Raw genomic sequence first — 14,907 nt, forward strand, 5'->3', positions numbered from 1 at the left:
AAGGAAATTAAATCAGTAAAGTATTTCATATTGGTATTCATATTGGTAACCTACCAACTGTATGGCTGAAGTAGATTTGCCTCTGCCTGAACGTTCATTTATTTCAGATTCCACTGGAAGATCATGGGAATGTCTCCAGTGCCCATTAACTAAAGAAAGACCCTGCTGAATGAAGATGCTTTGCAGATTAGTTCTGAAGCCCAATGAACACAGGTGCAATCTTTCTTAGCCTTTTGTGAAGGTTTAGCATTTATAAGAATTATCGTCTTGAAAACAAGAACTGTTGAAAAAGATTGCTGGTTGGCATCAACGTTTCCTATTGCTTATTTGATTTAAAAAGCTAAAAAGTGAATCAGATAAATCAGTGACAGCCATAATGTTTCATGGAAAATTATTTTGTTTTAAAACAGACAATTGAAATGAGAAGCTGAGATGAATAAAAAAATTAATTTTTGGAATTCATCTAATCTTCAGCAGAATATGTTTAAACATTTGTGGGACAATGATAAAACCCTTCTCTTCAAAGTAATTAACATGAGGAACTACTTACTTACTACAAAACCAACAAAATATCGCAACATCAAAATATTCTGATTCTATTAATTTTACATAATATTCTTACGGCTGACTCAAAGGTAGTAGGAACAGGGAGTGAGTGCTAAATATCTAAATCAGGCCAGTCATTAAACACTCTCTGTAAAACACCACAAGCGAAGGCTTAGCCTTCTTAAGTGACATTAAGATAGCCTCCCATGCTGAGAAGCTTAATGAGCCACCACACTTTGTGTTACATTATATCCATGTGCATAATCACATTTTCAAGCACGAGCCACACTGAGATAGAAATAATAGAATTGCTAAAAACATGACCATGAGCAAGAAGATGTTATTAATATAAGACTGGATTCTACTGAGCACATTTATATTGGATTTCTAAATCCACTGGTATAGGAATAAAAAGCAATTTGGAAATTTTAAGATATTCTTTAAAATATCTTCTATAGAGTTCACTTACAACTATGTCTTTCTGCTCCTCAAAGACAGCCTAGAGTAAAGAACTGTCATTACTGTTTCATATGGGTACATACTCTTTACCTGCTCCACTGCTAGCCAGGAAAGTCTGCTTATGGAACACTAATTCAATTAACTGTTTCCTTTTTTGAGTTATAAATATATCGAGCACATTTATGGAGCATACAAAATCTATGTAGCAGAGCAAAATAGAAATTGAAGGTCAGGGAGCAACTGTTACTTTGGAAAGCAACTTTTTATGCTTCATTTCACTCATAAAAATTATAATTTTTTTTCCACAATCACTTCAATATTTTGTGCAGTGTAAAATCTCAAAATAAAAGAGATTTTTAAAAGGATAAAATGTCCAAAGCTTTACCTGGTCACGTGGTGTTACCAAAAGAGAGAAACACTTTTCTATCAGAAAAAATCCATGAATTCCTCCAACTATTCCCAAAAGCTTCCAAATATATTCTTTCCCTTCATAGAAATGTTCTACCTCTTGTGCTTCGTGTTTATGTAAACCAAGAGTCTAAAAAAAAAGTAAAATATTAAAAATGACAATATTTTGACTTTTGCTAGTGTAATCCATAGTATGTAAACTGAATTTATTCTCAAATTTTTCTCTTGCTCTCTTTCGGATTTAAACTGTACTTTGAGCTAATTAGCTGGATAATAGGGGATGAAATTACTTATTAGGGACCTCTGTTACACTTCATCATCTCTCAATTTTGAAAGCAGTATTACTTTTAGAGATAGTTTTATGAATTTGTCCCTTCTACATTTTCCTTTGTGTATATTTTGTTTGAAGTATATTGATCCTTACAGTTTAAGAAGTTACTTGGGTAACCTACAAATGTACAATTCATGTTGAAAACAATTCATAAAGCTTTCTGCTGGTGAGAGTGCTTCCAGTTTTTCCTTGGAGGCAGCCCATGGTAGCCCTCCTTTGCTCTTCATCTGAAAGTAGGCACTTTAAAAGATATATCACTTAAGAAATGGGGAGGGAGAAGACTTTCAAACTCAAAAGGCGTTTCTTAAAAGAATGTACTTGTGTGACATTCACTGAGAATTGCCTTCCTTAAACCACTCTTGCAGTTCTACTTCCAGAGATAATGATTGTTCTTTCTGGCATTTAGCATTTTAAAGACGTAGAACATTTATGAAATGTTTGACTTCGCTAAAACAGAAACATGCATTTCAAATAGACCCTTTTGTGTTAAGTATGAAGAGCATTTTGACCAGAAACTCAAGAGAAGGCATGAAGCTCTCTTTAAATGACCAACTGAACTCTTGTAACAGCTTTGTCATATCAGAGATCACTCTGGAACCTTATTTATATGGGGGATTGTGGATGCCTCATAGAAACGCTGACCAATTTCTTCTAAAACATGTTACATAATCTGCCTCTTGAAAGAGTCTCATGCACATCAAGTGAACTCAGTTTTCACAGGAATTGTGGGTTTTCTGAAAAGTTTTTATGAAAATAAGAACCTTATTTTCTCAGAATTCATCATTCATTGATTTCTGCTTCTTAGTACTTAACTTGGAAACTCTTTCTGAACTACAAAGTGCAAACATAATTAGAATGCCGGAAACCTGGTTCCGAGATTTCATGGAAAGCTTTACTTTAATAAAGAGCTGAGCATTAGCCAGACTTAAATGAGACTCGGTGTGTGTGCATGTGTGAACATTTTAAAAACACAAATGGGCACATTACCTACCTGCGGAATAAGGTGTAGCAGTGCATCTCCAGAAAGGGTCCCAACTGCCAAACCCACAAACAGCTGTAAAATGAGTGTATAGATTTCTTGACAGGAGTTAAATAAAATGAGGGTTGTACCAAACATAGATCCAATAGTAATAAGTAAAACTGCAACAGTGCTGTAGCCATATTCTGTGGGAAAAAGGAAACAAAACAAAACCAAGGGCACCTTTAACCATTCTGTACCTAAGTATTTGAGACTATGTTTTCCCGCCTCTGTGTGCAAGCACATAGGCAAGAAATGATTCAATGTGCTACATCCATTTCTGTAGTCATGAGTGATACAGGTGACAGAGTTTGAAGCCTAAACAATATTCATTGTTTGAAGCTTTACAGGTAAGTCTAACACCTCCAAATTTCACGCCTTAAAGAGATAAATACACTATGACTGTGCAGCTTAGAGAAACCCAGGGCAGCACCGTGAATGCTGGTCTGTAGTTGTCTCCTGTTTTAACAGATTGGTGCTTGTTATTCTGTGTCCTCATATGGCCACACCTGTGTATCTTTACAGTTAACACCACATTATTAGCCAAATCATATTCAGTAAACAGACCAAGGCCTAAAATTCGTATGTATGTAGGTATCTAACTTAGGATCTAAGCATAAACCTTTTGGTCCAAATTACGTTTACAAATGTGCTGTGAACATATATTCGTTCAGACATCAAATCAGGACCACAGAGCTACTTTTTCCCAGGTTACCGGGATATTTGGAAGGTTACGCTTAAAACTCTTATGAGGTATATGCTGCTCACATTTCCAACCTTCTGCACAACGTGAATCCAGATTAATGTGCACGAAAGTGATGGAGGTAAAACATTGACGAGAAACAGACATAAAGGAACTAATGCCAAAATATTCAAAAGCTTCAGTTAATGTTTCACACTTTAATAGCACTGCAAGTGCTCAGCAGCTCATAAAATCAGACAGTAAATTTCAAACACTGCACATCCAAATACAAGGGCACAGTAGATACTTTTGGAAGGTCAGGCCATGGTGACTTACCCAAAACAGCATAGCCTGTCAGTAAAATAACTGAGAATAAAGTTAATGGGCCTATGCTCATGTCATTAGGTCACACGTAGGTCTAACACATGGTCCTTTATCTGTCCCAAGCCATTAGAAATATCTTTATGGTTACAGAAATCTTCTTTCACCTACAAGCATGTGCTGCAGAAAGGGCTTATAATCATTCCATTTTGTGTTTCAGTACTTCGATTCTTCTCATCCACACAGATCTTTCACCTTTACGAGATTACTACAATGCCAGTGGTTGGGGCTGATGGCCTTAGACTTGGGAGACACTCACTTAAACTCCAAATCTGCCACGAACTTTTTATGTGACCTGGATAAGTTACCTACCTTCTTCCTCCGTTGATTTCTTATCTGAAAAATGAGCATAAAAGAACCTTCTTGTAGCAGAGTAAAGATAAAAGCAGTAAAGACTGCAAGATGCTCAGGTAATGAAGAGAGAGAGAACATAAAAAAGAAGGACTGCTATCTTCTGGAGAACAACAGTGTTTCTTACTATTTTTTTTATGTTTCTTTCTCCTATAACTGTTGTGGAACGTCCATGAATCTCCTTCCGTGCCCTTATCTAACATGTTATTTAATTCTTGGTCATAATTCAATTCACTTGTACAACATGAAATTATAGATTAACTCATTCCTAGAAGCAACCTAATGTATGTAGCTTAAAGAACAGATATAATTTAGATTTTGAAAGTACTGTTCTATAAGGATTGTTGGCCAGCAGGATGTTGGGAAACCTTACTAGCTCCTAAAGGATCTAGGGCAAGTGAAGTAGGTGTTAGGATACAGGTGCTGAAGACCTTGATTCGTAGCCTGCAAAGCTCTTCTAAGTGAGCATTAGAAGTGGTAAACCACTCTCCAAAAAAAGCTGCTGGTTTAAAAAAAAAAAAAAGCCACCATTAAGAAGCACTTAGGTCAGGCCAGATTTTTTTTTTGGTTTTTTGTTTTTTGATAGGGTGGACGAGGGAGTGTTTACAGGAGAAATTATGACAGCAGAACTGATGGGGCAGAAATCTCTGGAAGCAGGGCATGTGAGGGCTGTAACTGCCTTCCTCTAATCCACTGCAGCTGGAAACAATCTGTTCAATTGTACTCTAACTCAATTCTTGTTCCAGCTCAATCACACAGCTCCTGCTGTTCATGTGATTGGTTTTGCTGGTTGTTTTTCTTTTCACAATGGGTATCCACAAAGCTTCTCTGCTGTGAAATATCACAACATGAAAAATCAGCAGTGTTCATACATCGCTCTCAAAACTTCTCTGTATTAAGCATTCATCACATCATGGTAAAAAATGCTAGCTAACATAACATTGAGCCTTTACATAAAAAACATACAATGATTCCAATATAAACCTGTTACAGATTTCACAAGATAGGCCACTGCTGCCCAGCAACACACTGGCAAGGGCTTGTCATGGCTCACCTTCATCCATACCACCATCCTCTAGGAAATAAGGGAAATGTAACTTAAAAGAGAATTCTGTCTAATACAAAAATGAAACCATTAAATCCCCTCACTATACTGAATATAGTAATATTTTCTAATATGTATGCTGTGAAATTATCCACTGCATAAATCGCACCTTGTTTTGGTTTAAGATTACTAATGAGTCTCCAGAAACTGATCCCTTGCACCCCTTCACCTGAATTTACCTGCAAAATACTATATTGATAGTAACAACATAACTCACTTTCCAAAGTTGTTGGTGGAAGCTTTGTCTGCTTGGATTCAGTAAGTTGACATGAACAACTTAATATTTGCTGAATGATTGCTGGACTGATTTGCTTGAAGTGCTCCTTAGAAATGGATGAAGGACTAGTTTTTAAAAATATCTTCACGAGTTCATTGGCCGAGAAACAAGCCTATGTAGAAAAGTATACACAGTTACTGAATAAGGACTACATGTATTTAATGCTAAGGTTAAATGTAGAGTTTTAGAAGGACACAGGATTATACAGGCTAGAAAAACTTGTTTTTCATATATATTGTTCTGGTTAAATTACTTAAAGATTCTAATTTTTTTACTTGCCAATTAAAGTCGGATGCCACTATATATTTGAGAAAAAAACAGAATGTATGGTATGAAGTGGCACAATTATCACTGAAGCCTGTTAAGATCATTTGAGGATCTGACATAATAATACATCTAAATATTTTACTAGCATATGTGCTAACAAGAAATATTTTAATGCTAAAACAGAAATGGTATTCTTTGCTATTGCGGTAAGATTACATGTCTTGCCCTGTATCAGTCCACAAAAGTTTAGAGGCAGTACTGAAGGGCAGTCTGTCCTTATGCTGCATGTTTGTATCTTCAGTAACACATGGAACTAAGCAGGTTTATGAATCCTCCTAACAATGGTCTGTCATTTTAAAGTCAGCGCACTAGGAGTGTCATAGTCTAAACTGGATTTCAAGATTACTTGATAATTGTATTGTTAGAGGGACTTAAGAATTTCTAGAACTTTCTGCTGTTATTAGAAATGCCTCTTTGTCAAAAAAGGAACTTTTCCTGGGACATTTACATTTTGACAAATTTCCATGAAGAAGTGGTTTCTCACTTCCAAGATGAAACTTCTCACTAAAACTTGACCAGCTATCATTACCATCGTTCTAGCAGCAGTTTTAAAAGTTAAGAACTTTTGAAAAGAAATCCAGATCAAACTATGCTATCTTACTTCTAGGAATAACCTTCATTATTAAACCCATCTTAATTCTTGTGATTCATTTCAAAGATATGTATTTGCTTCATTCTTCAAAACAGTCTGTCACAGAGAATCCAGTGATTCCTAAATATTACTCTTCTAAGCACTGAAGCTTGTTATATGCTTAGACTTCTTAGAAAAAAATTACTAAATGAAAAATTTGCAATTATCATCACTTTTAAACAACCTAACAAAAAAACCCCAAACCTTCTTGCCTATGTTCATCCCGTTAATCATTTATTAAAGTAAAATACACCTGACACCTCACAAAGAAACTGAATGAATTGAGTACTTACATATTTATCTTGTATACCACATTCAGGTCTTCAGGATAACAGACGATCTTGCTACCTGGATCTATTCTGTTCTGCCTCCAAGAAGGACAGTAGGAAGAGAACTCAGGAAGTAGAATAGAAAAGACCTACTGACTGTCTATTCTAGCCAGTGTCTTGACTCTAAAAGTGGCCACCATCCACATGCAGTATCAATGATTGGAAGTCTGGTTATGAGTGGCATTTATCAGTGGTCAGTACTGGGGTTGATATTGTTTAACGACCTGAATGATGGAATGGAGTGCTCCCTTATCACATTCATGGATGAAACCCAACTGAGTTGATAAGATGAAGGGGAGGGCTGCTATTTGGAGGGATCTTGAGGAGCCAAAGGAATGGGCTGACAAAAACTTCATGAACTTCAACAAAGACAGATGTATTGCATCTCTAACAACACAACTCCATGCATTAATAAAGCCTGCGAAAAACTGACTGGAAGATAGTTTAACAGAAAAGATTGTTGGAGTCCTCATGGTCAAGCTGAACATGAATCACCAGTGTGACTGCATACTGGGCTGCATTAGCAAGAGTGTAGCCAACAGCTAATGGGAAATAATTATTGCTCTCCACTCAGTACATATAAGTCCATATCTGGACTATGTCCAGTTTTATAACCAGCAGGACAAGAAAGACATTGGCAAACTAGGGGGAGTCCAGTGCAGGGCCACCAAGATGGCTAAGGAGCTGCATCACATGATGTACAAGGGGAAGCTGAGGGATTTGGATTTCTTCAGTTTGGTGAAGAGAAGACTAAGTGGGGAAAGCGAAGATCTTCAGCAACCTAATAGGGGTGATAGGGAAGACAAAGCCAAAGTCTTCTCAGAGGTGTACAGCAAAAGGATCAGAGGCAATGGGCATTAGTTGCAGCAAGGGAAATTCCAATTTGTTATAACAAAACCCCATCAAAGTGAGCATTATAAGGCTATGGAGCAGGTTTCCCAGACAGACTGTGGAATCTCCATCCTTGGAGACAGCCAGAATTCAGTTGGACAAGGCACTGAGAAACCAGGTCTGACTTTGATGTTGGCCCTGCTCTGAGCAGGAGGTTAGACAAGATGACATCCAGGGTCCCTATGAACCTAAATTTTGTGTGATTTTATGATCAGTAGTTTCAAATGAAAAAGCAAAATACTCATCTGGAAAGTAAACTGTCCACACACACACACACACACACACACACAAAATTAACACTCATTCAGTAGAACCTTTTTGTAAGTCTTGAGGCATGGGGACCTGTATCTTTTCCAGTTGCAAGCCATAGCTTTTTAAGATTTTTAACACAGGGAGGGAGAGTACTAGGCCTTCATTAGTAAAGCAACTATGTATGTACTCCTGGAGGACGATACTGAAAAAACAAGTAAATGGAAATGGCATTTCCTAATATGAAAAATTGGATGGATGGATGCATGGATGGATGATTTTGCTTTCCGAAACACATATTTCTTTAATGAGAAATCATAAATGAACACAACGCTATTTAGTGATTTAGTTTAATGGAACTTAATACTATTGCTCTTATTAGATCATCTACTATTTACTTAAGTTTTGTAGGCAGTTTAAAAATCAGTAGCGGCAATGATGACTTAAAAAGAAAGCAGTGACCCTTTTTTCTGTGATGATTTTCAAAATATAATTCCTATCTAAAAATCAAATTACAGATCCTAATGTAGCTAGTAAATGCAAGCCATTAACCAGTCAACGCCACTAGCAGCATCTGTTACCAATGGAGCACAAAGGCTATCATGGATACGTGCAGAAAGCAGGCGATAAAATCAGTAACAATACTGAAATGCAAATTCTTCTAATGGAATGATATGTCAAAGAAAATAGACATAGCCAAAAAGAAAAGAAAGGGGATAAAAAGTAGAAGCTAGGAATCAATAAAGCAGAGAAAATCTCTTCTCTCCAGAAGTACCTTTGTAATTTTTCAGCATCTTTACAGAATATTTTGCTCTCAGTTTGAATCCCAAGCCTCAAGTAACCCCTCTGCACACTTATCTTTTGATTTATCGTCAGTCTCAGAACTTGAAGTTCAAGAAATCAAAAATTGTTTTATAAATTCTCTGACTGCCTGAGAATGATTTTACTTCTTGTTCAGATAGTATCACTTTTGATTTCTGACCTTCATGATTTAAAGTTAATATGAAATAGTTTTAAAATGACATCCATTAAAAATTATACTGAGGCACCATTTGCTTTAAATGCCAAATGTCAGCTGATCAGTGTGATTCTCTTTTGTGGTCAGCTGGAATGAAATAATGATACAGATAGGATATGTATTCCAAATACATTAAAGTTACACAGATAAACATCTAGCAGAATGGCATTAAACCAGATGGCAATTGTCTCAGTTCTACATCATAAAACGACCACTTAGCAAAAGTCAACCTCACATCTGTTACCCTACTCAAGGGAGGAGAAACCTTGTCTTTGAGTTAATTTAAACTGTAAAAAACTGAAAACAATAGAAATACCTACTTTATTAGAAGTGTCCTTTTTTGTCTATGGAATGTCTTTCAGTCTAAAGGATAGAAGTCAATTACCATCTTAATCATTGTTACAAAGTTTATTTATTTTCTAATATTTAGGATAAGGATATGTTTAATGGTCTTCAGGGTATAAAGTCACCTAAAATAAGCCACTGTTCTTTGAACTTCTCAAAGAGGATACTGGGTAGCAGCTAAAGTTCTAGCCCACAGACTCTATAAGTTTTCTAGATGGCTACTGAGAGCGTTTGAAAATACCTAGTCCTTGATTTACAAAAGCCTTTTAGAAACAACTTCCCTATAAACCTTAAATGGTTTATTTTTTTCTTAATACAAAATAGCCTTTCTTTCTGCCAGGTCACACAAGGGGGGCCTAGAAGCTCTCAGACATAGGAGCACAAGAAATCTCTAAGAAATACATGCAAACATTGAAGCTCTAATACCACAGTCCTCTGTGTCTTGAAGGAACATCTGATTCTGCCTAATAGTAATCATTCTGTCAGCCCAGCGCAGGACTTCATATCCTGCTTTCATTAAATACACAGCAGTCATAAAGCTCTTCTGACAACATTTAAATAAATATAAATATATACAAGTATAATTCTGTAACTACATGACTTTTTGAAATTCATAACTTTTACCTCAGAAATGATATAGTATTTGCAAACCAACTTGAACTTTTATCACTGAAATTCTGTGATGAAGGCTATAATGATATAAAAATAAATTAACCTGATTCCAATCTCTGTTCCTTTCACGATCTTCAAGGTAACCTTTCACATAGTCTCCATTCGTATGGTTTGCTTTGACTGGAATATTTATGGTTCCAATATTTTTGATTGTCATGTTATGATGTCTTCTTTTGTGACTGTGGAACTGTCCATTTACAGTGCAGGTCTTTCTGGCTGTAAGCATGCCTAGGAGTTCATCTAGTTCTAGTAATTTATTAGAAAGTAGAAATGTTACCATATGGTAATATACATTTAAAAAGACAAAAACAAAAGTAATTGTTAGCATTTTGTTACTTTTAATATTAATTTGACTGCTCACTTTAATATTTTTTCTCTTCTCATTTTCGTACTGTAGGCAATTTCAGCTTAACAGGTCACCTAGATACTCAGCAGTTACTTCTTTGCAGCGCTACATAGATATGTCTTATTTACAATCATCTGAGAGAAAGAGATGTGACTGAAAGGCATTTAATCTCCCATTTAATACTGGGTCTCTGCTTAGGTTACATGCAAATTACTGCTAAATAGCTTCATCACCTTTCAGATCGTCCTGTGTAAATAGAACACTATGCTAAAATACCGTAGCTAGGTATGGTATTTTACCACTTCAGAAAGACAAGAAAGACAGGTCCTTGACATGGTATCCTGAAAGCATCCTTCAGGATACTACTCTACCCTTTGTACTTCAGGACTGGAAGACAGGGTGAAGGATTTTCTTTCTCTCTCTTTTGGTCAAGTTGCTACTCTGGAAACATGCCTGTTGGCAGCAGTAAAGTAGAAAGGTGGGAGCCAGGACCCCTAATCCAAGCAGTTCTAATCTAAGACAAGGCCGGGGACATATCCCATGACATAATTAGTGCAATGGGTGTGCCTGCTGATTAAATGCTGGTTATATGAGGGGGCATGCTCTATCCCATCTTATTTTTCCCCTCATTTTTTCAGTCTAGTCACCTTCCTTCACCCCTGCATTTTCAAGATGAAGCCATATTGATAATTTCTGAGAACCTGAGTTTGTCCATTGAGAAGGTAGGCAGTTCACAAATTAATTTCAAAGGAATTCAGATCAAAGACATTAAAAATGTTTACACATGATAATCCTTTATTTTTAACATGTTATTCAGAAAAAGTAAATGGCATAAATGTTAATCTTAAAAAAAAGCTTATGCTAAGATGTTTATCTACTTTCTTTGTCTTAAGCAAACAGTTCTGAACAGAGCTGAAGCTAGATTCATTTTCCAAGTGTAGTCAACTCTAATTTTTCTTTTACATGCTGCCAGTTTCTTGCTCTTTCTTCCACATAATACTGAGAATTTAAACAAATTTAAAGGGGCAATCTAATTAGCTTAGGCTTAAAATATACTTACACTGTAACAAACTGCTTAAGAATAACTTCTAGATTCTCTGAATGACATCCTAACTCCACTGACCAAGAAAGTCTTGCTATTGTCTTCACTGGGGCCTGGATTTCACCATACACAGCTATTTAGTAGCACTGTGCCCAGCTGGCTCCATCCATTCTTGTGAGTCAATTATTTCGTAAGATCTGCACTGACATTTTTAAAGGAAGGATTTTGCTGCAGAATCAGTTTATGCAAGTACAATCCAGGAGTCCATGTTTAGGGCTGAGGACTTTGTTCTTTTCTGCATGATTCACTTCTGTGATTCAGTGTACTCTATGTAATCTAAGTGGTAAAAATGTTTTTACCTATGCTTAAGGCAATTTTTAAACCTGTTTTTACCTGTGCACAATGTAACTTTTTACAGTGCTTTGAAATTCTTGTAAAGTGTTGCTATTAGCAATAACCACAAAGAAGGAAAGTAGATGTCTTATATTAACCTTCTAAATCCGCAGTAGGGCCCCGAATTGATGGCTTAGCTTCTAAAACTTCTAAGCATCCAGAATCTTTTACAGGACTTAACAGCAGCTGCTGAGAGCTCAACACTTCCATTTTCTAAATTCTTTAACTTTGGACTGCTTAGAACCCTCCTATAGTTATTTATTTATAGTTAAGTCGCATCTCTAATAGGTCTAGTAAAACAGCAACAGAACGAAAATGAACCTTGTGTATTTCAGACTCACTGAATGGGTACTGACAACAGAAAGTGGGTAGGGAAACAGACTAAAATGATGTTTTCATTTGCAGCTGGCAGATGCAGATATCAGAGAGCAATTGGTCAAAACAGAGTGGACCATGTCCATTTCATCTCTTCTGGGTACACTGCGGTGTGAGTGACTAGGGTATCTATCTAATCTGGCTATCCTGCATGAATTACTTCAGCTACCCCTAATTGAATCTTGTAATGCAGCTACACTAGCATAAAGATCTGCACTAAGAAGCAGTATAAACTAGGCCCCAGTGAACTCTGCCCTCACAGCTAGACTGTTGCCTTCAGAGCTCTCTGGAGTAGTTCAGACTGTACTGAGCAAATAAGTCGTAAGTTACAGTCACGGTACGTATTTAATAACCACAGTAACAATTTGTTTTATATGTCCCAGAGAATTTTCAGAATTAAAGAGTTTATTTTCCATCCTTGTTTTTATGTTTAGAAGAGTCTACTTAACAACTCTAAAATGAAATGGCATTTAAATCTAAAATAAAGTGCAAAAAGTGCTTCAGGCATTTAAAGATAATTTACACTGAATATGTGTTGCAAAAGGCAACCAGAGATGAATAGATACCTTACCTGTCACTTGGAGCTCAGTGGTACTGTTTAGAGAATTGAAAATATATTTTATAAAGAATTCTGGGGAGGGTAAACTTGTTTTCCCCATACAGACTCCTTGGAGAGCCAGAGTAATGATGGAAGCAGCCAGGCGTGGAAGTGTGTTTTCATCAGCACCATCTTTGTCCATTATATCAGCATTTTTCTTCAGAGTGCTCACATCAACACACTGAAATCAGGAGAGAACAGCATGAAGACAGCCTTGGTCACCTCCCTTTAAGTAATTAGAGTGACAGGAGGAGAAATGGGAGAGAACAATTTCACAGACAGCTAGGGTGGAAAAAATATGATGGTGAAAGCTGCAGTTGACAACAGGACAGCGAATGAGAAACAGAGGACAGTGCCAGCAGAACGGGAATAGAATACAAAAGGCTGAAAGCTTAACAGGAAAAGATAGTAGGGTAGCACTTTCAGGCTCCGTTTCTGAGGGGAAAGAAGCACAGTAACTCATTCAGTACTCAGTATTATTTTTGTTAAGTGGATTTTTTTTCATGCTGTTTTGTTATTTCTGCCCTTCCTCAGTTGTCTCTACTTCTACTTCCAGGAACGAGCAGAAAAAGGAGGAATTTTTGTTAAGGCATAAAACATTGACTCAAATAATACAGACTTAACTCGTTATCTCAGACTTCAGGAAGAATTCTCTCAATGTTTTTAGTTCCCCATCTATTAAACAGACCCAATAACTCGTTACAGGGCAGTTATCTAGGGAAAACATCGAAAGCCATGATTCTGCAGATATATGGTTACTTCCCTGCTGGGTGACCAACCAGTAAACAGTTGTGTACACCTAATTTTGTGCAGGTCTAAAATGAGGGAGCTGGGCACAGCTCTCTTAAGTTACCTGGTAAACTTACCCTTGTGTTTTCCATTTCTGCCTTTCTTGTATATTTTCACTGCAAACGCTTGGGGTTTGAGAGAAACAAAAATGTTTGTCATAGTACAGGTTGACAGGATAGCAAATGTATACGATAAAACAGGAGATAAATATGAAGAAAAGGGTGCCTTTGTTTATTGCTGAAAAACCAGCAATCGCAGCTTTAGGAAAATACTCCTCTATGGTATTAGTACAGTCCTTGCCTGTGTTGATGCAGCAAAAGATGAACGTTTGCTCACAGAACTGCAAAAGAGTGCATGTGTAGGTGCATGAACTTCCCATTTCTAAATTTTCATGTCATTGCAAACTCAAAGTTTTAGTGATTTGATTGCTTTGCCTGTCTTACATTGACAATGGACATAGATAAATAATCTCATGACTCTGCTGTTGATAACAGTCTGTTGGCCAACTGTTTTTACAAACAAAAACAGCCAAAATTATTTAAGTTCATTTATTTCTTCCCTTTTTGTCTAAACTGAGTTTGAAAAGTCAACTAGATGAGCCAATACAGTAATTTTTATTTCACACATACTCATCTCTCTCTATATATGCCATAAACACTGTAGAGAGGAAACTAGCATCTTTTCCTGTCAAATCCATTACACATTTGCATTCCTACAACCCTAAATTTCATCTCTCATTTCTAATAATATATTAGCTGATGTGACAGAGAAGGAGAAAGTTTGAAACAAAAACATATAGGGAGTGGCTAAAAATGCTTTTCTTCCATTACTATCCTGCACTGTCAACCCTTTTCCATAACCTCAGTGTTGTGATTCTAAGCATTAGATAGATCCTCTATAATGTTTTGAGTACCTTTCATAAAAAAACCCTCTTTTCCCTCATGTCAGTGAGTGATGAAGTCTCAGATACTGAACAGGCCTGTCAATTCCGCATACTGCCAGCATAAACAAACAGACCACACAGTAAAGCACTTTATGGATTGTTATTCTATCTTGACATGCCAAATACCCACCAATGCCTCTCTACAGTTGCTCAGATACCATTTGAGTGCCTGGAAATCAGCACGTTCACCAAGACTTAGAACCAAAAGTGCTAGTCCTAGTCAATTAATAATTTATGATGGGAAATGATTACACAAAAACACAGAAAGAGGAACCGGAGGCCCCTGGAATTCTGCTCCACAGTCAGAAACGCCTAGCCATCTTCTGTTTGTGTAGCAAACTCTTACCACAGTATGGTGTAAATTAAAATCTAATGACATGAAAAAGAAAGGGCAATTTCAA

General features: G+C 36.6%; 1 protein-coding gene across 5 annotated transcripts in view; it reads right to left on the bottom strand.

The window, feature by feature from the left end:
• Positions 1-14,907, bottom strand: part of SLC39A12 (solute carrier family 39 member 12) — a 58,397-nt gene that overhangs the window by 13,728 nt on the left and 29,762 nt on the right. For 3 of the 5 annotated variants that reach the window (XM_064505968.1, XM_026098800.2, XM_064505967.1), the window contains exons 8-12: positions 12,748-12,955; positions 10,064-10,266; positions 5,499-5,670; positions 2,736-2,908; positions 1,391-1,543 (exon numbers count right to left, since the gene is read on the bottom strand). In XM_064505968.1, the coding sequence (XP_064362038.1) occupies positions 1,391-1,543; positions 2,736-2,908; positions 5,499-5,670; positions 10,064-10,266; positions 12,748-12,955 (909 nt within the window). Of the gene's footprint in view, positions 1-1,390; positions 1,544-2,735; positions 2,909-4,137; positions 4,162-5,498; positions 5,671-10,063; positions 10,267-12,747; positions 12,956-14,907 lie in introns of all 5 variants that reach the window. The other 2 variants (XM_026098798.2, XM_064505969.1) reach the window with 1 other exon arrangement.

This window comes from Dromaius novaehollandiae, chromosome 2 (genome assembly GCF_036370855.1).
Source record: "Dromaius novaehollandiae isolate bDroNov1 chromosome 2, bDroNov1.hap1, whole genome shotgun sequence".
Classification (NCBI taxonomy): domain Eukaryota; kingdom Metazoa; phylum Chordata; class Aves; order Casuariiformes; family Dromaiidae; genus Dromaius; species Dromaius novaehollandiae.